Here is a 25,890-nt window from a genome sequence, read left to right as displayed (position 1 = left end):
CTTACTCTTTCAGTCTTAATAACTTTATTCCTCTCCTCGAACTTTCTTTATTTATTTAATTTCTAAAGAAAAATATCTAAAAGAAAAAGTAAGAAAAATCTTATAAAATAGTTAATATTTTAAGGGTCCAATACAATTTTATTGTACCTATAAACTTTGGGTGTAACAATTAGTTTGAGAATTCTTAAAAAATTATTTGTAGCGAGATAAAATTTTATTTAATTTATTTTATCACAATACTATATCCTAATTTTGTTGCTACTGATATTACAAGAGTATTATTTTGGCTTAAAAGATTGCTTCTTAAATTCAAGATTATTTTAATGATAATAAAAAAAATTATATTGTGCTAGCAAAATAAAATTAAAGAGAGAAAGAAAATATAAATGGGGTTAATCCTATTTATATTTGTCCTTAAATGTAATTGTAATATGATTGAGGTTTTATAAGATTAATGAAGAGGTGTTAATACTCTAACTCATAATTTAATGCAATTTTAATATTCGAATCCCAATTTAATTTTATCTGTTGGATGATATAATAACAATTTTAATAATTACAAAATATATTATCTAATATATAAGTGACACATATAATTAGATACAAATTAAAATCCAATTGTTTGGAGTAAGATTTTCCATTGTATCTAAAAAAAAAAGTGACTATATCTATATATAGTCACTTATATATTTTTGAAATTAACTAACAAAGTCCATTAGTATGAAAAAGTATGTACAACGCTTCAACAGACAACAATTTACATCCCAGTGATGAGTAAAAGGCTAAAAGAAGCCTGAAAATTGAAGACAGATACTGAAATGCGGTTCAATCAAATTTTCATACATCAATGCAATGACAAAGGTTCAGCTATCTCGGCTGCTGCTTTGGACACCACTCAAATGATGAGCTTAACTGAAATGCTGGATGTATTATAACTCACGCAGATGCGTTGTCGAAACAAAATTCGCACCATCTTTCTGGATTCCCTCCACAAAAATACATGTAGCTCTGTAGTAAACACGAAACTATGAAGCCTCTTCGAAGTCTACACCAGCATACCACAAAGTTTTGTGTTCCCCATCACTGGTTGTGTGCATCTTCTATCAGCCCTCACCCTCCCCTTAGTGTTTCAATTTGGGTTTGCAATCATTCGATCAGGACCGGCTAGTTTATAGTGAACTTCTTCTCTATAGAACTGCACCACTTCCGACTGAGGTCAATAGCTGTCATTGAATGTCTGCATCTAGTGCTTATACTGTCCTCTAGCTTTCTACATTCCCAGAGCCTCGTTTTTTGCCTGTAACTCTCATTGACCGATGGAGATCTATACTCCTGTTTCCACCTCAAAATCTGCCATATCATATTCTACCTTGCATTCTAAACAAGGCACGACAATATTTCCCATCAAGAATCTTCAGCAGTCACCAGTAATCACCACAGGAACAGGTTCCCTCAACAATATGATGGAATCTGTTTTTATCCCTCAGAGACACTTTCCTTCCATAAACCTTTGATACAAACTTGGCAAAATTGTGGCAGTCCACACAAATCCGGAGGTTCTTTATCACGCGGATGGGCGCTCCTTCAGGAGTACCAATCAGTCCGAAAGTCAAAGCCAGTTTTTCACTGTGGCCTAGCAGAACCTTCTCCTTCTGCTCCTCATCCACATCATATAACACACAACTCATGTCTGGGACATAGCCAGCTTCCTTGAACTTGACAGATAATTGTTTCACCTTTGCACTCAATTCTTCCCTCATGGGGTGGGAACGGTCACTTGCATGAAATGTATGAAGGATTTGGTCAAGTTCAATCCAGCTTCTTCCTGGATCCTTTGTTACAGCCTTCTCCTTCATCAGTTCCCTCACCCTTGTTACATCTTCCCATCGCCCTGCAGAAGCATATAAATTAGAAAGAATAACATAATTCCCAGCATTTTCAGGCTCAATTTCCATCAGGCGTTGACCTACAAATTCACCAATGTCAACATTATAGTGAACCCTACAAGCACCTAAAAGTGAACCCAAAATAGCAGCAGTTGGTTCAAAAGGCATATTTTTAATAAACTCTAATGCCTCTCCTACCCGGCCAGCACGCCCAAGCATATCAACCACGCAGCCATAATGCTCAATCTCCGGTTCAAACCCATCTTTACAATCTACTATCTCATGAAAAACTGCCAGTCCTCTATCTTCCATTCCACCATGGCTGCAACCTGATAAAACAGCCAAATACGTGACACTGTCAGGTTTAACTTTATTTTCTTCTCTCATTAAGTTGAAGAGCTCAACCACCTCTCTTCCCATACCATGTTTACTGTATCCCACAAGCATTGCATTCCACGAGATAACGGTTCGCTCAGACATGTTATCAAACACTCTTCGCGAGTAAGTTAGGCTTCCACATTTTGAGTACATATCTATTAGGGAGTTCTGAAGCACCACATATGACGGTATTTCAAACCGAAGAACATGGCTGTGAACTTGTTTACCATGACCCAGCGCGGCTAGACCAGATAATGCTGTCAAAACACTGGCATAGGTAACGTAATTTGAAATCATCCCTTCCACTTGCAACTTCCTAAATAGCTCTATTGCCTCTTCGTCAAGACCTAATTGGGCATAACCAGAAATTATAGCGGTACAAGAAACAACATCCCTCTCTGGCAAGCATTCAAATACTCCTCGAGCTTCATGGATTCTACCAGCTTTCGCATACATGTCAAGGAGTGAGCTCCCAACATATATATGTGATTCAAAATTGCTCTTAATTATGAGAGAGTGGATTTGTTTTCCCAGCTCAAATCCAAAAGCACCCGCACAAGAAGTAAGTACAGTGGCAAAAGTGAACTCGTTAGGTTCTGTATCTGTAGAGATGTACACTCTATTATAAATATCAGGAATACAAGTTTGAAAGTTTAACGTCAATTAACTCTGGGATCGACTGGTCCCAATAATAGAAAAAAATAAAATTAGCCTCCCCTCATCTAATGCCATGTACAGACTTGCAGACATGATCACTCAAAATCTTAAAATTTATGAGTGGTTTCAGCAACTACATGGAAATTTATGTGTTAGAGTTTTTTGTCTCATGTCATTTGAGAGGATCTCCCTCCTTACCAACAGTTATCATTCTGATAATAAGATCTTTAAAGTTTTTTTAAACAACTATAATAAAAATTTCAGTCCCAACAAATTCCAAACACCACCTTTATGGTTCTATAGAATTGCCAAAATCAACATTGTCATAGATACATCATATAAATATGCACTGTAATTCATCAACAAACATGTACTTGGCCAACTGTAATTCATCGACGAACGTGCACTTGGCTAACTCTTGGAATGCATTTGTAAGCTGTAACTGCTATGCTTCTGATAAATTAGCTCAACGAGAATAATGTTTGATAAATGCACACTTATACTTCATAGCTAATGGTTCCATTTCATTGCATTTGTAAATTAAAAGCCACAGTGCCTCAATCTCGAACGTACCCTAAGTTGAGTTCCTATGTGGTGTTTAATTTTGCAATTAGGTTGATTGAGAAACTGCATGCATAAGCCCACAGAATCGTAACTTGCATGCAAAGAAACCTAAAAGAAATAGCAAGGATCCAAGAGTACCTGATCTTAACATCCGAATAAAAAGATTCGAAGCTTCAAATGAATGAGCTTTTTGAGAATAAGCCGAAATCATAGCAGTCCAAGAAACCACATTCCGCTCACGCATTTCATCGAACACTTTCCTCGCATCACTCAAGCACTCGCATTTATTATAAAACACAATCAACCTGGTTCTGAGATACACTGGTGGGCGATAGCAAGTTTTAATCATGTGAGCATGGACCTTTTGGCCTCCTCTGAGCGTTCTTTGGTTCACACAAGCGTTTAACAGCGTGTCATACTCTTCAAATCTCATTTCGAGGCCTAAAGTGGCCATTTCTATCAGGGCCTTTGTTAGTTGACCGTTGGAGCATAGAGTTTTTAAATTTTGTGGATTTGGCGGGAAGGAGGGGACAGTTAGTTGCTGCTGGGTAAATGTAAGAGAAGAGAAAGCACGTGATTGCTTCTTGGGACGACGCATATGGCGTTTGATTTTTTGAAGCCATTTCATGTTCGTAAGCTCTGCTGTTAGTCTTTGGAGTCTGGCCTTCTCGGCTCTGCTTGTACGCCGCAGTTGGGCTCAAAATGTTCAAACTGGATTTTGTATTGTTTTTGAAAATAAGAATGATGTTTGTTTGTAAAATTAAGGGCTGTTTAATCAAAGTTGGTTGATGCGAGTGGTTCGGCACTCTCTCGTATGGAGTCACCACTTTGACCAGTATTTTATTCCTTACGGGCCGACCCAGTGCGAGCGGGGATTAGTCTGGGTTGTGATACGGGCTTAAAGGTGCCTCTCACAGTTGGGGTCCACTCAAGACCACCTCATGGTTTAGAAAAAAAAAAATTAAGGGCTGTTTGGTACCCTTCTTTCACAAGTTATTTTGTTTTACAAAAATTTTAAAAAAAAATGAAAAAACTGTTTGGTAGGCTCTTTTTTATCTTACGTTTGTGATACACCAAATCCAAATAATACATATTCTTTAACATTTAAGGCAACAAATAGCAAAATACAAATATTGCGTTTTTGACTTTTGGAAAATACGGTCACATAAGTCAAAGAGTGGCTCTTATGTCGACTATTATTCAAACATTTTTAGTTTAATTCATTCAACACTTTTTTTTAAAATGTTGTAATCAGGAAAAGATTTTTCATCCTCATTCAAAAGGAATTGATACAAATACCTAGTTGATGCAGAATGATGTATTAATAATGTTCATGGTTAAAGTGAGTGTCAATGGAAACAACAATTTTTTTTTTTTTAGTATTATTGAATGCGGTATACTTAGTGCCACTTTCTAAATTGCTAAAGGGACTGTTTTAGTCTCTTGACAATTGCTTTTGGACTTGCATGACCGAACTTGCAAATTGCAAGCTCATGTCTCTAATTTGCCATCTCATTTTTCTTAGGTTTGGCAAATTAAGGGTTTGGGCTGAACTTCTCAAGTCCAGGCCCAAGCCCATTAGACAAGAAGTGTAAGGTTTGTCCGAACTTAGATTTTTACTTTTTTTTTTTAGTTTTCTTAAAATTGTTGTAAATTTAAAATGAGTTAATAGTAATTAAGTTGTTATAATCAACAATGAATTAAATTAAATAAATATTTTAAAATAAAATAATAAATAAAAAATAAAGTAAATAAAAGTTTAGAGATTTAATTTTTTGATACTGGATTCTCTAATTAATTAATTAACATTTAAAAGAGAGTTTAATATTATAATTTTAAGTTTTTTTAATTCATTATTGATATATAAATTAGGAATTTAAGTTTACTTTTTTTATTTCCCATTATTTTTAAAATTTAAATTATTATTCTAATTTATAATTTTAAAAAAAAAAATAGAGTCCTTAGGCTTGACCCAAGTTTTTTTTCTTAAGCCCTTATCCAGACCCTCATGTGAGAAGATCGGGTGAAAGCCCGTGAGAATAAGATGGGCTAGCCCGAGCTGTTTTTCCATCCCTAATTTTACTTGACCGTTGTAATAATCACTACTTTCAATGATGCGATATTTTTGGTTTTAGTGGTGCGGAATTTCGAACATTGAATTTTTACAATTTCTATGTAAAGTCTATATAGCAATTAAAAATAAGTGACTTTTTTCACATGGATTGTAGGGTTTACTTAAAACTCATATCTGTTTAATAAAAAATTTGTTTTCATTTGCAACAGCTATTAAATTTGGTACTTTTTAATACCTGGGAGTTGAGAGATCAATGATCACTACTTTATTTTTTTTCTTAAGACAATAAAATTCATTAAATGAAAAGAGGATAATAAGATTCATTGCTTTGATTGGTGTATTCAAAAAAATAATTTATCAAGAACTAAATTAAATATCACAAATTTGTTTTCATTTACGGCATTTGGTAGTTTTGATACTTGGGAGATCACTAGTCACTACTTTTTTTTTCTTTTTTTTTAAAGACAATAAAATTCACTAGCTTTTAAGTAGTATAATCAGAAAAATAATTGACCAAAAACAAAATTAGATAATAATAAAATGTAAAAACTAAAACTTTGAATATATAAAACATCTGCTAATACATTTAATAATTGTTCTCGACACATTTTCATATTTAAAAAAATGTTATGTAATAGACTCATTATTAATACTATAAAATGCATTATTTTCTACTTAAACAACAAAATTTATCATTCATCCATTCATCTTCCATCTGATTCTAAAGATGATTCTTCATGAATTTCATTATTGAAAACATTTTCTTTACTATTACTATGGAAACTAGAAGAATTAATGCTATTTTGCATAATAGAAAAGTGTTTTGATCTGTGGGATGTTTCTATTTTAAATTCTGTTTTAAATTCATACTACCAAACGGATTTCATATTTATAGAAAAACTAGGAAATAAAACCGCGCTTCGCGCGGCTTTAGAAAATAAATTTAATATTATCAAATTTTTTTCTTTACACTCGATAAAACTGATAAAAAATATAAATTGATTTTTTTTAAAATGAGGCAGCCTTATAAAACTAATGTTATTTATGAAAGTTAACTAATTTTTTTGTTAACGTTAAAAATATATATTAACGTGTATAGTCTAAGTGTACAGACCTTATACCTTTTGTAGTTGATAAGTTCCAAATTAAATTTTGTAATTGAGGATCCTTAGCAATGCGTTGAATTATAAAAGAAATAAGCAAAATACATGTAAAGACTTTTACTAACTTGCACAACGTTGGAGATGGTAGAAAATCTTTCAATTAATGATGCTACATAATCTATTTGAAGATTTATGTAGATTTTGCTTGCACTTGTGGCAGAGAAATTAACCTCACCTGTTTAGAGCAAATGTAACCTAAAACGAAACTTGAACAAAATCCAAAATTGTGTATAATATTAAAATAGCCACATTGCATTTGAAAATGTTAATTAGTGGGATCTAAATAAAATAATCATCTTGGAATTTTTAATGGTTGTAGAAGTTACTATCACAATACAAGGACCCTCGTCTTTCTTGTACAAGTTTGGATCAAATGTCTCCCCTAACTTTCCCCATAAAGTAATCTTTGTTGTTACTGAGCCATCCATAAAAATTAACAAAAGTTAATAATGTAAAGAGAACCAATAATTAAAAAATAACATAAATAACTAAAAAATATAAAGTCGTAGTTTTCTTGATTATATTCAACTTACTAACCCGTTAGAATTTTTATATCTCTTTTTTTCCAACCAGCTCCAACGATCTCAATATCACCCACACCATATAAACTTCTGATAACATCTGTAATATTATGGAAAAATAATATAAACATGTTAAAACATAAGGATTAATAATTTTTAATATACACTTAAAGATTAACAAACATTAATAATTAAAAAAATACCTGAGAGGATTGTGTTATCATTCACACGTAAATCAATTAAATTTGGAGATACGAATTGAAATCCATTAATCGGAATCTTGACAGTTCCTTCTTCTAACCTCTTAAGAGAAGTTATAACCAAGAAAATAATCTTATACTGATTTGAAAGTGGTCTGTACTCGCCTGTAGTTGAAACAACTTTCAAATTCTTGACATTGTACAAAGAACCCTCACTCAACATGTGCTTAAACCTTGTCACTAAAGTTTTCCTAATTGTTGCATGCATTAGATTTTCCTACGAAAAAAAACACATACTACATTAAGTGTGAAACAATTGGGAAAAAAATTAGAGAAAACAATGGGAGAATGAATTTTTTATACAACCTTTTTATCAATAAAAATCATGTCAACACTAATCAATTCTCCATTTTTTTTAGTATTAGTAGACTCTCACATCCTACAAAGCCTAACCTTTATCATCCAACTATCTTTATCATTGTTCAACTCATGAAGAAAAGAGTACTCCATGAAGCACACAATACCAAAAATTCAAATAAATCAAACAATAAAAATACAAGTATTTTTCTAAAGAGGGTGTTGATTAAATAAATTAAAAAAAAACTAAACATAACAAATCTTAAATATTTAGTGTTTAGAGAGCTTGAAGAAGCCAAAAGGCACTAAACAAAAGGTTGCGTAATTAAATATGAGATCATGACATTAAAATTAGGCTCTAGTGGCATTGTTGAGGGAAGATGAAAGAACCTCTCTTCCTATGTTAATTTATTGATGTATTTTAAGTCACTAAAGTTTAATTGCTAGCATAATAAAATTTGAAGGAGCCAAAAGACACTCAACAAAAGGTTGCATAATTAAATATATGATTATGACATTGAAATTAGGCCCTAGTGGCATTGTTGAGGGAAGATGAAAGAACCTCTCTTCCTATGTTAATTAATTCATGTATTTTAAGCCACTAAAGTTTAATTGCTAGCATAATAAAATAAATGAATGCTTCAAAAGACTTATAATTAATTATTATTAATGGTTACATATTGTTGGATTTAAATAGAAAGAGGAAGAAACATGTACAAAGAATATCCACCAATATTTTAGATATTTTAGATAATAGAAAATATAAAAAGATGAGGTTGAGGGAAGATGAAAGAACCTTTCTTCCTATGTTAATTAGTTGATGTATTTTAAGGCACTAAAGTTTAATTGATAGCATAATAAAATTTGAAGAATGTTTCAAAAGACTTATAATTAATTATTATTAATGGTTATATATTGTTGGATTTAAATAGAAAGAGGAAGAGACATTAAAATTATTAAAATTAAATTTAGGCCCATAATTAAATATAAGATTATGGCATTAAAATTAGGCTCTAGTGCCATTGTTGAGGGAAGATGAAAGAACCTCTCTTCCTATGTTAATTAATTGATGTATTTTAAACCACTTAAATTTTAATTGCTAGCATAATAAAATAAATGAATGTTTCAAAAGACTTATAATTAATTATTATTAATGGTTACATATTGTTGGATTTAAATAGAAAGAGGAAGAAATATGTACAAAGAATATCCACCATTCTTCCTATGTTAATTAGGTGATGTATTTTAAGGCACTAAAGTTTAATTGATAGCATAATAAATTTTGAAGAAGCCAAAAGACAATCAACAAAAGGTTGCATAATTAAATATGGGATTATGGCATTAAAATTAGGCCTTAGTGGCATTGTTGAGGGAAAATGAAAGAACCTCTCTTCCTATGTTAATTAATTCATGTATTTTAAGCCACTAAAGTTTAATTGCTAGCATAATAAAATAAATAAATATTTCAAAAGACTTATAATTAATTATTATTAATGATTACATATTGCTGAATTTAAATAGAAAGTGAAAAAAAAGTACAAAGAATATCCACCAATATTTTAGATATTTTAGATAATAGAAAATATAAAAAGATGAGAAGATGAAAAATTAGCCACTCCATTGAATTAATGAAAAATTATGGATCATAATTCCTTGTGAGATAGTGGGAGTTATAAGGAAGCTAAAGGTTGCTAATGGGAGATAGTGTGGAGACTAAGAGATATATGTTATAAACATCTACATTTATTTTAATAAATTCATAACACTCCCCCTTGGATGTTCATTACAAAGAATATGCCTCATTAAAATCTTTACATAATTGTTATTGTGTAATAACAATCAAATTAAATATGAGAAGATGAAAAGCCAAATCTAAAAAAAAAATTATCTATTTATTAGATAATAGAGAATATACAAAGATGAGAAATAGTGATGCCACGTCACCTCCTCAAGTCTTAGCTTTATAAATGAAAGAACTTCTCTTCCTATGTTAATTAATTCATGTATTTTAAGCCACTAAAGTTTAATTGCTAGCATAATATAATAAATAAATGTTTCAAAAGACTTATAATTAATTATTATTAATGATTACATATTGTTGAATTTAAATAGAAAGAGAAAAAAAGTACAAAGAATATCCACCAATATTTTAGATAATAGAAAATATAAAAAGATGAGGAATGATATATATTAATAAAGTTATTAATTATTAAATGAGTTAAATACAATCAAATTAATTATGAGAAGATGAAAAGCTAAATCTAAAAAGAAATTATTTATTTATTAGATAATAGAGAATATACAAAGAAGTAAAATGGTGATGCCATATCACCTCCTCAAGTCCTAGTTTTATAAATGAAAGAACATATCTTCCTATGTTAATTAATTAATGTATTTTAAGCCACTAACGTTTAATTGCTAGCATAATATAATAAAAAAATGTTTCAAAAGACTTATAATTAATTATTATTAATGATTACTTATTGTTGAATTTAAATAGAAAGAGAAAAAAAGTACAAAGAATATCCACCAATATTTTAGATAATAGAAAATATAAAAAGATGAGGAATGATATATATTAATAAAGTTACTATTTATTAAATGCGTTAAATACAATCAAATTAATTATGAGAAGATGAAAAGCCAAATCTAAAAAAAAATTATCTATTTATTAGATAATAGAGAATATACAAAGAAGCAAAATGGTGATGCCACATCACCTCCTGAAGTCCTAGCTTTATAAATGAAAGAACCTCTCTTCCTATGTTAATTAATTCATGTATTTTAAGCCACTAACGTTTAATTGCTAGCATAATAAAATAAATAAATGTTTCAAAAGACTTATAATTAATTATTATTAATGATTACATATTGTTGAATTTAAATAGAAAGAGAAAAAAAAGTACAAAGAATATCCACCAATATTTTAGATAATAGAAAATATAAAAAGATGAGGAATGATATATATTAATAAAGTTACTATTTATTAAATGCGTTAAATACAATCAAATTAATTATGAGAAGATGAAAAGCCAAATATAAAAAAAAAATTATCTATTTATTAGATAATAGAGAATATACAAAGAAGCAAAATGGTGATGTCACATCACCTTCTCAAGTCCTAACTTTATATATATATATAAATATAGATATATAGATTAGTAATTCCTATATTATAAAACAAATATGATATGAAAATGCACCCTGCTACTCCACCGAAAACGTTTTTAGAAATTTGTAAACAAAACTAAACAAACCACATGTGATATTTGATTGCTCATGACAATGGTTTAAATATCTTTTTTATTTATTGATTTTTGAACCATGTAAGTGAAATCCTCAACAATAATTTTCAAATCCTACTAAAAAACGAAAAATCTATAAATCAACCCCCACTATTTGTTCAAAGAATTACATTAAGAATAGCTTTTTCCTACTATGATGCTACATTCCCGTCGCTGTTGTCAAAATCTGAATGGAAATTAAGCAAAGAAATGTCATTTACAGTCCAAGGCCTAAAGTCCAATGGATTACTCCAGCTACTTGACTGATCACCATGCCATTTCATGTTCACATTCTTAACCTCCAAACCTTCAATGTGTTCCATGATGATCCCAGCAGAGCTGTGATTAACGAGCCCTTGGCATCCTGGTCTGTAGTCCACCAATCCACCCATATAATTTGTCCACCTTTTGTATGTGACATTCATGTTTATGAAACTTAAATTTTTCAGTAGTCCGTGTTTAGAACCTGATAAGAATACCCCATTTTCTGATTTTGCTGTAATGTTCACAAATAGTAGATTGGAGATTGTACCCTCCTTCGTCTTAGTGTCTCTGGGACACGTTGTCACGTATATAGGTTCCGCTCTTCCCCACCATGATGGATCATAGTACCTTGTGCTGATGTTAATGTTAGAGAAGGTAACATCACTGACATTTCCTGCACAACACACACACACACACATATATATATATATATATATTTAGTAGTCTGGTCCTAGATGAGCTGTTAATTAGGATTAGTGAATACACACACACACACACACGGATATAACTGATGTTACCTCCATCGCGTATTTGAAATCCTAACCCTCTGTGAGATTCAACAATGGTGATATTATCAAACACCAAGGCTTTGAAATCAAACCAACTGGCACTACCAAGTTTGATAGCCGAAGATTTTGTCCTGATCCAAGAATCCGTAGCAGTCAAGTTATAAAGGGGGCCTGTGTACGTCTTTGGACAGATTGCATCATCCCCTGTATCAATTTGGACTCTTGTAATTACTGTGTTATTTGAATCTTCAATGTCTATACCATCATTGTTGGGTGTGTTGAAGTCTCCATAGATTGACATATCGCGAATGAATGTGTTATCACAACGCACTATGTGCAAGCTGCAATAAAGTAATCAATTTGTCAAACAATAGCATAAATAGAGAAAATTAGAAGGGGCTCAAAACACAAAATTTATATAACATGAGTGAAGTTTCAATTAGCGCCCTTATAATATCTAGATTTTTTTTTTCCGGCTGAACATAATTTTCGCCCTCTCATAGTCTCATATGGTAACTAAAGAAATCAAGAATGACAATGGGCGGAAGCGGGGAAGCCTCCTCCACTCCCCACCCTCTTTTATAATTTGGACACCATTCTCTAACTCATTCCCTAATAAATTCAATGGGATGAGATGGAGAATCCCTGTATGGGGACTACATTACTCATCCCCAGTCCATTTTCTATTTAGCTATTTTAGAATAAATTTTTATATATAATTTTGGTGAAATAAACCTTGAAATGACTCCAATAAAACCATCACTTACCGTTTGTAAAATTTAAAATCATTGAAAATAAAAATCATCTCCACCATATTGGAATCATACATACATACATACATACATACATACATACATATATATATATATATATTGGAATGGAGAATTCAAGATCAAACCCCTAAAAAATAAATAAATAAATAATTGTGTTAAGATTAAAATAGTCATGAATTAAAATATTAGAGTGAATTTTATAACTAAAGCGACAACTCAGAACAAACTACAAAGACATTCATACGATTCGCCCATTCTTTTCAGCAAGTTGGACGTCTCGACGGTGGAATTTGCCACCGAAAAACAAGTGGGCTCCCTTGAGGTGGGCCCATAAGGCTTTCAGCGCCTACTTCAATCTTTATCCTATTTTAATGTATATTTACAGTAAAACCCTTCTACTTCTACTTTTTATTTTGTACACATTCAGACCGCACTATCTGACATTACTGACAATTTACCCCATTGGTAAACTGTAATAGCGTAACGTGAAGCTTCAACATTTTTTTTTTTTTTAAGAAAAACAAAATTGAAAAAAAATGAAGAAGAAGAAGAAGAAGAAAAATAGAATACGCACCACCAGTAAGCGGGCTCTCGCAACCTAACGTTCCAGACATTGACATTTCGGCAACCGAGAAACCCCACAAGGCGTGGCCTACACTCATCCCCGGAACACGCCCCGGTGTGGTTCCAGCTCACCATCACATTCTTGATCTCATTTTTCGTCACCACAAACTTCATCGCCTGCCCGTCGACGACTCCTCCGCCCGTGATCCCCACGTCGGTCGCGTTCTCCGCCAGCACCACGTACCACCTCGAGGACTCCTCCGGGTAGTCCTCGATCCTCGGGCCTCCCAGGAGGGTGGCGTCTTCGTGGATGTTGAGGGTCACGTGCGACTTCAGCCGGATGGTGGCGGTCAGGTATTCCCCCGGCGGGAAGCGGACCTCGCATGGTTTGTTGCCGGGGGGACACGCGTCGATGGCTGATTGGATGGCGGCCGTGTCGTAGTGGATGCCGTCTCCTTTTGCCCCGAAGTCGATGACCGAGTGAATGTGAATATGGGTGGTGGAGAGGAGGAGGAGGAGTTGGACGCTGTTGTTGGGTGATGACGTGGAGGGGGTTGATTGGATGATGATGAGGAGACCGATTATTGTTATTGTAAATCGAGAGAGATAAGTCACCATTTTTGTTGCTTCTGGTTATGCTCTGCCCCTACTAATCATCCAATCCGGGGCATTATCTATGAGTACGGGTTTCGTTTTTCTATTATTATATTGTTTCTATATGTGTGAAAGAAGATAAGGAGTCACGCTATCATATTCCAATTAATGAGTAATGATAAACTAGTCAAAGATTTATCTAAATTCCAAAAGTTTATCTTATATGATAATTGATGAATGTTATATTAGGTGGAATAAAATTTTGGAGTATAGAGCACTATTCTTAAATGATATGGTGGGTATTTTCTCTCAATCCCCTCTTTGCAATTGAAACGCTGCACATTTTGATATTCTAACAAAAATAATTATTATTTGGATCATGATTTCTTTTGATTAAAAATCCGAATGGTAATTAGTAACTTATAAATTAAAAATATATATAATAATTTAGATAATTCTTTTCATAGAATTAACATATTCCGTTAATTAATTATTCATATATTTATCTCTATATTATTCACACTAAGAATAACTAACTTAAAATAATAATTTTTGAACTACAACTCTACTAATAAAATTAATTGATCCCAATAATATGATTAAGAAGTCTTAAAAAGTTATAATGTAAATAAAAGAGAAAATGTATTATCAATTGAATCAGCTTGCATTCCTATCATTAGAGATATGATATACTGAAAGTGATTTGAGATTAGATCACGTAATCAATGTTGAAATATTGGCATCCGACAACTGCAATCTGGCCTCATATGCCTGCATCCAGGTCTGGGCTTTTGCAAATTTAAAAACAAAAATAATAATTAAAAAAAAAAATTCTTACTAAGACAAATGTCCAAATAGGGCTACAACAGTTACTTTACAAGACGATAAAGCCACAGATCATATTATAGAGAAGAAAGGAAGACTTGCATAAATAAGAACGCACGATAGTCCACTCTATGCTTTTACAGTATGAATCAATCAATCATCTCAGAAATTAAGAATTAGATTGAATGACTCTGAGGGGAAAATTAGTATTCTAATTAAGTAAGAGATACTTATAATAAATATATTTATATTTATATAAGAATGACACACTGAAAGTGATCGTCTCCGGTAGAAACAAATCTGGGTTTCCAAATGACTCGGGGTAAATTGAAGACAAATGGTAGCCCAGGATCAATGCTGAGGACTGCCCTCTACTACTCTGCTAACCGCTAATATTATCATCAATATATACAGTACGAGGTACTAGCTACTGCTGGAGAGATTCATTGCATCTTCATAGCTCCATCTTCAATTGATTTGTGTGCAGAGTTGCTGTTGCACAGAGAGAAAGCGAAGTTAGCTATGTAGTTTCGATATGTTCTTCACATTCAAATGGTGGTATCATCTGCTGTCAGATAAAATGATAAGCTTTTTTTAATTTTTTCCCCCTTCTTTCTGATGGGGAATTAGTTCCTCTCTACCTGAATTTGCTGAAGAATCATAACTCAAAAGTGAGTTCTCGGGAGTAACAAAGTTATGGCTTTCTTCTGCTCCTCCCAAAAGAGGCTGGTGATGCCCATCAAAATGATGCCATTGCTGTTGATACTGTTGTCGGTTTCCATGGGCTTGGAGTTCAGGCCACATTACAGGCATAACCACGCCAGGGAAGCTACTGTCGATTAACGATCCACTCTAAAGATATCAAAGATCAATAGTAAATGTTAGTAAATTATTAAGGGAGGACCCACCATTCACGAGTCTTTACAGACATAACTACAACAATCAAGTGCATTTAGCTCAGGCCATGACAATCATTTTGATTGTCGGAAGTGTAAATTTGAGCAGGTAAAATAGGGTGGTCCTAGTCTGACCCACTCCCCTGTACAGGTTTTAAAGGCAAACAGTCACACTCTGGTGTAGGAATAATCCAATGAGCTAGATTACGATTTCAAAGATATCTGACTTCCTGTTCCATGAAAATAATAAAACTAGGCCTATTTAAATTAAAATTACAACAACTACACAACAAATAAATGATGCAGCGGCTAATAGCTATTCAGGAAGGTTAAACCAAGGAGCAGCTCTTTATGGGAACAATGTACTAGGCTATAGATCAAACCAACCCACAACATAACCAGTCTACACCTTGAAAGAGCTACTTGCTGCATGAATGGAAAAAGGAAATAAATAACTAATCTTACCTCTGCAACAAATAAGCTGTCCAGATTGAAATCAATCCTTGGATTGACTGCTGCAAGTCTCATTGACAAGAACTGAAACAAAAGGTAAAAACAGAATAAGATCACAGCCATAAAATCCGTTTAAGATTTTGAAATCACAACAAATTATTTAATGCTGGTAGCTTCGCAACTATATTTGGAGGTTTTCTACATTTCACAGGTTTTTGAAACTTTTGTCATGAGAACATATAAAATATATCCAAACGTTAGCTATGAATCAGTGGCTAATTTTTCACTTTCTATTGTTAAATATTGATCTACAAGGCAAAAAAATACATGTCATTTAGCAACAAAGGAGGGTACATAGATCATGGAGATACAAATTAATTCAGCACAATGAAGAAAGCTAGAAAGAAGGTTTTAAGACCATCTCACTTTCTATGCTCTTTGAAAGCTTTGGAATGGGAAAATGATAAAGTCAGATGAAATTTTGACAAATCAGACTATCAAAATTGTTTTAAAATGACAATTTTGGGGAGAATGGCAGGACAACCTATCCAACCGTAAGACCCTTCCTCCTATACCCTGCTCCACCAGTCCACTTAAGATGCTTAAGGGTCACAACTCTGTCAACAAAACCTAATCACAAGTCCCATACCAAATTTTCTACTAAGCTCCTAGCACCTCATTGCCCCAGAGAAAGATGTAAGAAGAAGAAGAAGAAGAAGAATAGAGAGATTGGTTATTGAAATGAGCAAGTCTGACCTCCACTTGACGCTGTAACGACTGCACATGGTTGATGATCTCATCTAAAACTAATGCTGTCCCAGAAATCTGCAAAACATAACTTTTCATGTTAGACGCCATTGAAGTATCAGCCGCTGCACAAAGAACACTGAAAAATAGCGTCTTGACTCATTGTCTCCAATGATATTAAATATAGGTGTGGTTACAGAGGAATCTGTTATGATGCAAACCATCTCCCCTTTTACAGCAAAAAAATAAACTCCATGTTTGATTCAAAAGGCATTTTCCTATCAAAAGATTCAGAAAAAATAACAAGGGCCTAATTTATAATCTCCAGGGATGCTTCTACTGGAAAATTTTCACCCAAGAACTCTTTTAGCCCACAAATCAAATTACCTTGTCAGTATCTCATCATTGAGATTCAACTTTTTTTTTCCTTTCTTTTTTTTTTAATTATTAACTCTGGCACCCAAACTCGAACCCACGACCTGAATCCTAGGAAGACTGATCTTTACCACTAGAGTTAGACCTTAGATTCTCAAAAAAATTCAACTTGTTTTAGCTATTCATTCATTAAAAGAAGAAAAAAAAATATTAATTTCAAAAGTCAAGTATAGAAGTCACTTCCCAACATGTCATCAACTATAAAAATCAAGTCCTTTTTCCAGTTAGCTACGTGTGTTTGTCTATGGAATCATTCTTTCATCACTGACCTTTCATCATCCCATCCACGATGGATACCAAACTCGTAACAGAAGATTGTACAATGAACCTTCCCGTTGGGCATCAAAATTTTTATGCCAATGGAATGGGACCCAATAGCAATTTGATACCCAACACAAACCCACTACAGTTGTCTCCCAAGCACTTCAAACCAGCTAGCACTCCCACATAACTAGATTGTCTTGTCTAGCCCCATGGAAGGGCAAATTTGTCGTTTCACTACACAGTTTCTTATCCACGACATTTTCAAGTTCCAAAAATTTGATCTTCAAAATGACAAAACTGACCTTAAAAGGGACTCGCAACAACTCTCCCCCGAATATCAAATATAAAAATAATTGAATTGCCAAAATTGCCCCTTTGACAAGACCATCCTAACAAAGCATCCCCACTTGTGCAAAAGAAAAAAAGTATGACAAGGACAATACCGTTATTAAAAGCACATAATCTGAGGATGTAATTTTCACTTTTTCGGCAGAATATTCTTTAATTTAATCCCCGGAAAATCATAATCAAAACAAATGATTACTAATTAATCCAAATTTACACAATCACCTTATTGCAGCCCGGGACCAGCTCTTGTAACAGCTTCATTCGTGCATTAATCTTCTCTCTCCTCGCCTACAGTAGTATTAATAAAATAATTAAACAATTAGTAGTCGAAAAAATAGTGATAAAGTCAATAATTATTAATTAAGGTTTGATTTAGAGAGATTAGTGTAATCATTACTCTCTCGGCCAAGCTGTGGCTATCTGTAGCTTGACCGCGACGAGCTCGGACGTGAACGTAAGGAAGTTTCTCCGCATCTTCGCTGCTATCGTTAGCGCCACTTTTAGACTTCTTTGTCGCCGCTTTGCCCTGTAATTATTGCACAAATTAAGCGGTCAATTTACAATTCAGCCACCGAGAGAAACCGAAAAGAGCCTAGGGAACCCTAAACTCCATTTCCTTTACCTTCTTCTCTCGCTCTTTTCTCTTCGCCGACTTCTGATTCTGGTTCTCGGTCTTGATATCCAACGGCTGTGGTGAATTCGGATTGTTGTTGTCGGAGTCTGATTCTGCCGGTTCGTTCTTCACTTTCCCGAGATTCCCGCTTGAATTCGACGGCACCGACCCAGTTGTTTCCGGCGAGCAATTATTATTATTATTGTTTTTATCAATTTTACTACTAATTTTATGATTATTATTATTATTATCGTTGTGGTTGTTATCACTGTTATTGATTCCGGCGAAGACCGAGAATCTCACGGCGCGTTCGATCAAGGAGATATCAGATGGAAAAGTCAAGTTTGCCCCTGGGTTGAAATGATGAGGTGTCGCGTGTGGGTGGTGAAGTCCATGTCCATCGGCCTTTGCGGTGACTAGTTTCGCAGTAGAGCAGTTGGATTCGGGTGAGCGGTGGTGGTGGTGGTGGAGGAGTTCAACGGCTTGTGGGGCCGGCAGCTCGAGGAGTGCTGTGAAGGAGTTGGCGTTCTCTGGCGGCAGGGTCATCAAATGCTGAATTTCTTCATTGAATTGGAGAGAGTCGAGGGCATTTTGGTCAAGCGAAGGCCCAATTGCGCTGGATCTGTGTTCCGTTGGTTCCATTTGAACCCAAAAAAAAAAACCAACTTGAATTTTAATCGAATTTGAGAGGAAAATGAGAGAGAAAGATAAGGAGTGAGAGATGTTTTTTGTTTTGTGAGTGTCTGTGGAATTGGGTATCGCCTTTTATGAGTGTAAGAGAGGAGATTGCTTGTGAGCCATTTGAAGTAGGGAGAAAGCAATGTTGCTGCCGTTTGGACTTGATTGTAATTATATGGGAATTTTGTGGGAAGCTTTTAGTGAGAGAGAGAGAGAGAGAGTCAAGATACTGGCGCAAATGATGTACAGTTACAACTGTACACTTCGTTGAAATGAGAGAAGGAAGTGGTAAAAGTGGAAAAACTGAGAGAGGGGTTGAAATTGGGACCCACTAATATATATTAGTAATGTCGTAGTTACTGTATATAATGAGTCTACCGTATTTGAACAAGATCCAACCGTTTGATTTATTGTCAAAAAAATGACCGTTTGATTTGTTTGTTTACCCTATGATATATGTACGAATATTTCCGCAAAAGATGGGATTAAAATAATTTTAAAAAATACATCAAAAATTAAGGAAAAAAGTCTGAATGCACTTTAGGTACAGAGGAGATTTTGTCACATGTGTATTTACTACTATATATTTGATTGAGAGATGTATTTTTTGAGAGTAGAACAAAAAAATGATATTAACATTCAACACGAAAAAAATTCAGATGGGACAGTACAAATTGGGCCATTCAATGAGTTATTTTTAACAACTTAAATGATCTTCTTTTTCTATCATGATTTGTCATTGTTATAGATATAGTTAAAATATAAAAATTATATAAATAATAAGATGTGTCGGTCTCGTGTAAAATTTTCTTTTTATAGAATAAACTAATCATTCATGTGCACGTAATTTTTTTCGCACGACAATAATGCTATGTACATCATAAATAATAAAAACGTTTTCTTAAAAAAAAAAAAAAAGGTCTTGGGGATTCTTATTACTGGGGTTTTCAAAGACTGCATAATTAATTCTTTTAAATTTAATAGTTACCCAAAACAATAAGAAAAAAATAAAATAATTTATAATTAATGTGAAAGTATAAATTTTAAAATATTTTTCATAAATTATTCTTTTAATTTATAATATCTATAAGAGCCACTCAATAACTTATAGGTAAATTACTTTCCAATCCTGCTCCTTATATTATGTCAGACTTGATTTTCTTCCAAATTATTTTAAAATAATTCTATTTCAATTTGGGATTAGACTTAAAAATATAATCAAATTGTAGTATGTAATTCAAAGAAAAAATGCAATTTTTTTTTTTTGAATATTCTAGCAAACTCTAATCTAAAATTTTTGTCCGACATAAAGGAGATTGAAAAAGTAGGTTGAAAATAGATAAATCTTCATTACGTTTAAATTAAGTTTATAAACACCATTAATTGGATTTTAACTAATTAATAACCAACACGTAGTAAATTCGACAACTAAAATAGAGCAAACCAAACAAAATATTAAATTCTAATCATGATCTTTTTAATGATCTTTAATGGCACGTACACAGACCAGTCACCAGTGCATAGCCTGACCTTAAATCTAACTCAATCTAGTTGGACAACCATTGAACCGTAATGTAAATATCGAACCAGTGTGTAGTGTAAAGAACCGAACCGTAGGGCGCAAGTTACTGTTCCGGTCCCATGGAGCGGGGACCGGACACGAACCGAAGTCCGACACTGTTATAAATTGTAGAAGATGACCCGTCATTTTCTTGCATTTAATTATAACCCCAATAAAAAAAATAAAAAAATAATTATCAATAAACTATTATTTCAGTATTTATTTTATTTACAGTTTGCTCTACACGATAGGAAAATAACAGGGGTACCAACGTAGCCTTGGGGTAATAAAAATAAAAGTATAAAAAATATATAAAATAGAATGGAGTTTGGAATTTTGACCTCTAAGTTTGGTGGGTTTGACTGCCTCAATTTAGTGTAGCTATTAATGACTATCATCATTTATCAATTAATATTTACTTGTAGGCTTTTAGCCACACTAGTGTTTTCTGGACTGAATTGTAAAGTGTAAAACGACCTCTAAATCTCTAGTCAATTCTGTCCATCTAGTTTAGGTCAATTTTATTGGGTAGGCCATTTAATTAAGGCCTCCAATTTGACAGTGAATTGGCAAAGCTGTTTCTTTTGAGGTCAATATTAATGGGTAGGCATCATTTATTAAGACCTTCAATTGCTAGTGAGAATTGGCAAAAGTAATTTTGCCTTTTTTGTATGAAAATTACTGTACATAATATTTTGCGGTATGAATATTATTAGTAGGTTGGTAAAATATAAGACATGGCAATGGGTCAAATCGGGTGGGGATTATCAATTCGTCATTTTTAAGCTCGATCCAAATAACATATTAAGAAGAATTGAAAACTTAATCTTGGCCTAATTGATTTTCAAGTATATAAAAACATGGCTAATCTCGTCTTCAATAGACTCCTTCGAGAAATCTTCCAAGTGGATACAAGAGAACTGTTTGATTTTTCGGAAAATGCTTATTGTTCTCTTTCTTCTCCAAAATATTTTTTTTTATTCTATTATTCTCATACTCAATAAAGGAATAAGAGAACAAATCTTTTATGTACTACATAAATAAAATATTTTTTCACCTAACGAAATTAGAACCCCAAATTTCTTTGACCGTCTCAAATTTTTTTATATTGGTCGATTCAGATAATTAGTCTTACACACACCTGAAAATTATGTGTGTGTGTGTGTGTGTGTGTGTGTGGGTCGATTCAAATAATTAGTCTTACACACACTGAAATGATAAAAATACAAATCTATGTTCCGTTATAAGTATTTGATTGTATATAAGTTTCCTTTAAATATAGATTTTATATATATCGAAGGTTTATCCATTTTTTTATCATATCATGTTCTCCAATATGACATGTAACTAATCGAATTTGAGGTACTAGAGTTAAGTAGCCCCTAATACGTGTTTTAACCCTTGAGACCTATGAGAATGTTCCAAAATGTTATACACACAATGGAAGTAGTGATTAAAAAAACCCTAATATATAGTGAATAAGGACTAAGCATAATTAATTCTGGTCCAGGCTCAAGCTGGCTATAGACTGTAAGCTTAAAGTACTATATTTACTTTTGAAGTCTATATTTTAGTAGAGTTTAATAATTTCGTGTAAATTGCATTAAAAGGGGTGTCTTAATATCTCTGGAAAAAGTAAACAAAAGAGAAAAGAATTTGGGGAAAATGGGGACCCTTCTGATCTATTTTATGCCTTAAATTAGCCTAAGGCCTCACCTCAGGGACAGTGTGCAGATGAAAAATTGTTGTGATTATAAATAGAAATAATAACAAGAAAAACATCAAGAGTTAGATAGATGAGGCCACAAAATCTTGAAATGGTGAAGCCTACCCTTTGGCTCAAATGGACCAAATCTCTCAATGTTCATGGGATGTGAAATGTGGGAAAATTTTGAAACAAACCCTATCTTTCAAAGTGTCTTCATAATGGCTAGTGTTTCGCCTTATTGGTTATAAAGTCTTTGCTCAAGACACTTGCTCAAGTTATGAAATTCAAACACTAATTGATAAAGATAGTAGATTTATTTATTTTTATTTTTATTTTTATTTTTATTTTTGGCTGAATCAAATTTTATTTTTCAAACAATAAAATCAAAAGTCAATTTCAATGCAACGTTAAGATTTTATGAATCTTGATTACTTGACAAGAGAAAATAAATTCAATTGAACTCACCTAATTAATGTAATGATGTGAAATATTGGTGGCTTTGAGTCGCTCCAAATAAGATGCTTTTAGTTTTGGCAGTACAACATGAATCCAGAAGGGAGGCAATGCCTATGGGTTAGCCACTAGTGAGAGTGGTCCAAGCCTTAAACAGTACTTTTAATCAAAAGGCTAACCAATTGCTAGGTAGGGATAGCTCTACCTCTCTTGATTTTGATCTAAGTTGAAATTGGCCCAATTTCAGCTACATTTTTGGAGTTTAATTTGCTATAAAATTGGACCATGTAAAATCTTTAGACTCTACCTAGTATCTAATATCATTTTCTAAATACCACTTTGCTTTTCAGAAAAAGATAAAGGAAAGGTTGAAAACATGTTCAACAAGATTTTATTATTATTTGATTGTCAGTCAAAAGCTCAAAGACATATATAATTATGGGTGGAACAATATAAGCTGAGTAGATACTTAATTACATACCAAAAACTCAAAATGAGAAAATCTCAAGTATGCATTAAAAAAAACTGTTCACAAGGTATTCTTTTGTTTCCAAAATTATTCTTATTTGATTGTCAGTCAAAAGCTCAAAGATATATATAATTATGGGTGGAACAATATAATCAAAGTAGATACTTAATTCATACCAAAAACTCAAAATGAGAAAATCTCAAGTATGCATTAAAATAGACTGTTCACAAGTCTTATTAGATGTTAATTTGTCTTTACGTTTTGTTCCATTAATAAATCTTTTAGATGCAGGAGTGTTTAAGATCCAATTCAAATCACTCTAATTTTTGTCATATTAATCTTTTGATTGGATTGGATTGTAAATTGAAAAATTCAATATTATTGAGTTGGTTTATGGATAAACCAATCCAATCAATTTTTTTTTTTAAAAAAAAGCTACATGTCACATCTATATTTAACTTGCTAAAAAAAACGTAATTTTGTATAACTATGAATATACAATAATAATACATAGTACAAATTGCAAGTTGCAACCATTGTTTGCTTTCAATTTTCAAATTTCAATTGTGTTTTTTCTCAACCATATGATAATAAAACATTGTATGTGAATCATGAAATATTAAAGGACTTAATTTTGAAGAGAAATTGACGATTTTTATTAATATACTTTTTATTTTAACTGGATTAATTGGATTAGATTAAATTAAATTTTAACTTTTTATTGGTTTGAATTACATTGATTTTAATTAGTGATTGGATTGGATTGGATCCAAAATATGAAATCCAATATATGATGAATTGGACCTAGATTTAACAAAACCCAATAGATTTAAACTATTAAACACCTCCTAATTAAATGGTGCAAATTTGAAGTTCAAACCTATCTCAACAAAAAAGAAGAAGAGTAAACTAAGTTTATATCGATGCAAGGAAACAAGAGATTAGAGAGGATAAAAAATAAATAAATAAAAATTCTTTATCTTTTGTTTCACCACGGTAAACTGCTTTTACTGTCAAAATAGTTGTCCTCTCCATTGAGCTCTTAATTTCGAATCAAGCCAAAAGCCCTCTTGATTGCACGCTGGGCCTCTTAAGCCCATCACCTTAATATGGTAAATGCGATGGGGCGTTGCAATTTACGCTGGCTTTTAAGTCTTTACAAGTAAATTCCGATTCCGATTCCGATTCACACCAAACGTAACAAAAATATCTTTGTGAAGCCTCATTGTCTTGAACACTGACACGAGCAATTTGAAGAGTGGTGTCACTTTTGCACTGACCAACTTCGTAAGCGGCTGGAGCTCGTTTCAGGAACTGCCCCATTTTGGAAGGTGATTGTGAACCGTTGGTCTCATGCCAATAATGACTCCAACAACCTAGCACATTATAACAATGACAAGTTCAAAGTAAAAAAGTTTAAAAAACATTAAAAAAAGAATTTAGACATTTTTTTTCTATCCATACTAAAATTGTGTTTTGATCCTAAACACATTAGAGATCATAGAAAAAAATCGAAAAGAATTTTCTTTCAGTTATACCCTACTTAGAGCTTTTTTTTTCCCCCTCATCTATTAAGATTAACCATCTATTTACTAGACAATTGTCGCTCCTCGACTAAATTATCGTTGCGTAAGTTCAAGTCTCGTTATGTATAATGTGGGAGCAAAATTTCTCATCACTCAGAAGTAAATTCCTTCTATTTTAGAGCATATTTTAGAAGTAAATAGAAGGAATTTACTTCTAAGACGGATTCCACAAACTCCTTTTGAGTCGATTGTTAATGAACCGATAAGGCAACAACAATAATAATAAAAGAAACTCTTTCTCATGAAAAAAAAAACTCTTAAATATCAGTTTACATAAACACGATACACAAACAGTGAAACATAATATTGTTAAAAAACGAAATGGATTTGTTAAGGGGTTGCTCTCAAAGCTCCAAATTGGGAAAAAAGGTGCTTGTCAGATCAAAATTTCTACAGCTTGCTATAGCAAAAGCCAAATTTGACAGGGAGGGTGTGTCCCTTTCCAGGACTCGTGAACACAATCGAATGCAAGCATTTTGTAAAGAATCTTTCACCCCTGGGGCCTGGAAACTTGCAAAGGCATATGGGCAAGTTCCTGTGAAAGGAGCCGGGCACCGGGCACCTTTTACCATTCCAGGTTACCTGGCGAGATGATTTCGATTTTGAATTACCCAGAAATAGGAAGAGAAAGTTGAGCAAGGAAAAATGACATCTCATCATGATCGCAAGTACTTTTTCAGAGCTGATATTTTCCCAGTTCCAATCATACAACAAGTTCTTACCCTGTCCGCATCAACACTTGGGTGCTCCTAATTTTACATATATTCCTTCTCCGTTTAAAATTTTTTTACTGCGAGTACCTCTCAATTAATTACGTAAGAGTAAATATATATGGGTGTCGATAATTTATTGGTTATGGAAGTAGAGATCAGATGTTTTTTAATCAATAACTTGGTAGATGCATGAGTGAGTGTATATTGAGAGAACAAGTAATTTTTTCTTTTCAAGGCTTTATTTTTTTTTCTTTCTTAAAAGTAGGGTAGAAAAAAGTCAAATTGACCTCTAATCTCCTTTTTCTTTTAGGATTCAAACTCGAATAGACCGGACAATTAATTAAACAAAACTA

The 25,890-nt window shown here is 32.9% G+C and overlaps 3 protein-coding genes across 4 annotated transcripts; all 3 read right to left on the bottom strand.

Annotated features, from left to right (window-relative positions):
• Positions 1-719: 719 nt before the first annotated feature.
• Positions 720-4,480, bottom strand: LOC102609920 (putative pentatricopeptide repeat-containing protein At3g13770, mitochondrial). Its single transcript, XM_006489983.3, has 2 exons — positions 3,624-4,480; positions 720-2,866 (listed from the first exon to the last, which is right to left on the bottom strand). Exons 1-2 carry the CDS (start codon positions 4,111-4,113, stop codon positions 1,422-1,424), a joined length of 1,935 nt encoding a protein of 644 aa, XP_006490046.2. The 5' UTR covers positions 4,114-4,480; the 3' UTR covers positions 720-1,421.
• Positions 4,481-11,086: 6,606 nt separating this feature from the next.
• LOC102609616 (uncharacterized) lies at positions 11,087-13,977 on the bottom strand. The gene is made up of 3 exons (XM_006489982.4): positions 13,205-13,977; positions 11,867-12,198; positions 11,087-11,742 (listed from the first exon to the last, which is right to left on the bottom strand). The coding sequence occupies exons 1-3, from the start codon at positions 13,810-13,812 to the stop codon at positions 11,237-11,239; spliced, it is 1,446 nt and encodes a 481-aa protein (XP_006490045.2). The 5' UTR covers positions 13,813-13,977; the 3' UTR covers positions 11,087-11,236.
• A 631-nt stretch (positions 13,978-14,608) lies between these two features.
• On the bottom strand, positions 14,609-19,342 carry LOC102609347 (transcription factor bHLH48). Of its 2 annotated transcripts, XM_006489981.4 has the most exons (7): positions 18,379-19,340; positions 18,154-18,282; positions 17,979-18,044; positions 16,719-16,787; positions 15,975-16,046; positions 15,255-15,465; positions 14,609-15,105 (listed from the first exon to the last, which is right to left on the bottom strand). In XM_006489981.4, the coding sequence occupies exons 1-7, from the start codon at positions 19,009-19,011 to the stop codon at positions 15,068-15,070; spliced, it is 1,218 nt and encodes a 405-aa protein (XP_006490044.2). In that variant the 5' UTR covers positions 19,012-19,340; the 3' UTR covers positions 14,609-15,067. The 2 variants fall into 2 exon arrangements, with proteins under 2 accessions (XP_006490044.2, XP_052290132.1); XM_052434172.1 differs by lacking the exon at positions 16,719-16,787 and having other exon boundaries at positions 18,379-19,342.
• Between the last annotated feature and the right edge of the window lie 6,548 nt (positions 19,343-25,890).

This window comes from Citrus sinensis, chromosome 9 (assembly GCF_022201045.2).
Source record: "Citrus sinensis cultivar Valencia sweet orange chromosome 9, DVS_A1.0, whole genome shotgun sequence".
NCBI classification, from domain to species: domain Eukaryota; kingdom Viridiplantae; phylum Streptophyta; class Magnoliopsida; order Sapindales; family Rutaceae; genus Citrus; species Citrus sinensis.
This window is presented reverse-complemented; position numbering and strand designations above follow the sequence as displayed.

What these genes read in the sequence shown, in the direction of transcription:
- LOC102609616 (XM_006489982.4), bottom strand. Translation starts at nt 13,812, where the DNA reads ATGGTGACTTATCTCTCTCGATTTACAATAACAATAATCGGTCTCCTC. An exon ending in CGAGAGCCCGCTTACTGGTG is followed by an intron (nt 12,199 to 13,204) that starts GTGCGTATTCTA and finishes ACTTTATTGCAG; the next exon opens with CTTGCACATAGTGCGTTGTG. An exon ending in ATTTCAAATACGCGATGGAG is followed by an intron (nt 11,743 to 11,866) that starts GTAACATCAGTT and finishes TGTGTTGTGCAG; the next exon opens with GAAATGTCAGTGATGTTACC.
- LOC102609920 (XM_006489983.3), bottom strand. Translation starts at nt 4,113, where the DNA reads ATGAAATGGCTTCAAAAAATCAAACGCCATATGCGTCGTCCCAAGAAG. An exon ending in TATTCGGATGTTAAGATCAG is followed by an intron (nt 2,867 to 3,623) that starts GTACTCTTGGAT and finishes ACATCTCTACAG; the next exon opens with ATACAGAACCTAACGAGTTC.
- LOC102609347 (XM_006489981.4), bottom strand. Translation starts at nt 19,011, where the DNA reads ATGGAACCAACGGAACACAGATCCAGCGCAATTGGGCCTTCGCTTGAC. An exon ending in GAAAAGAGCGAGAGAAGAAG is followed by an intron (nt 18,283 to 18,378) that starts GTAAAGGAAATG and finishes CAATAATTACAG; the next exon opens with GGCAAAGCGGCGACAAAGAA. An exon ending in ACAGCTTATTTGTTGCAGAG is followed by an intron (nt 15,466 to 15,974) that starts GTAAGATTAGTT and finishes TGATATCTTTAG; the next exon opens with AGTGGATCGTTAATCGACAG.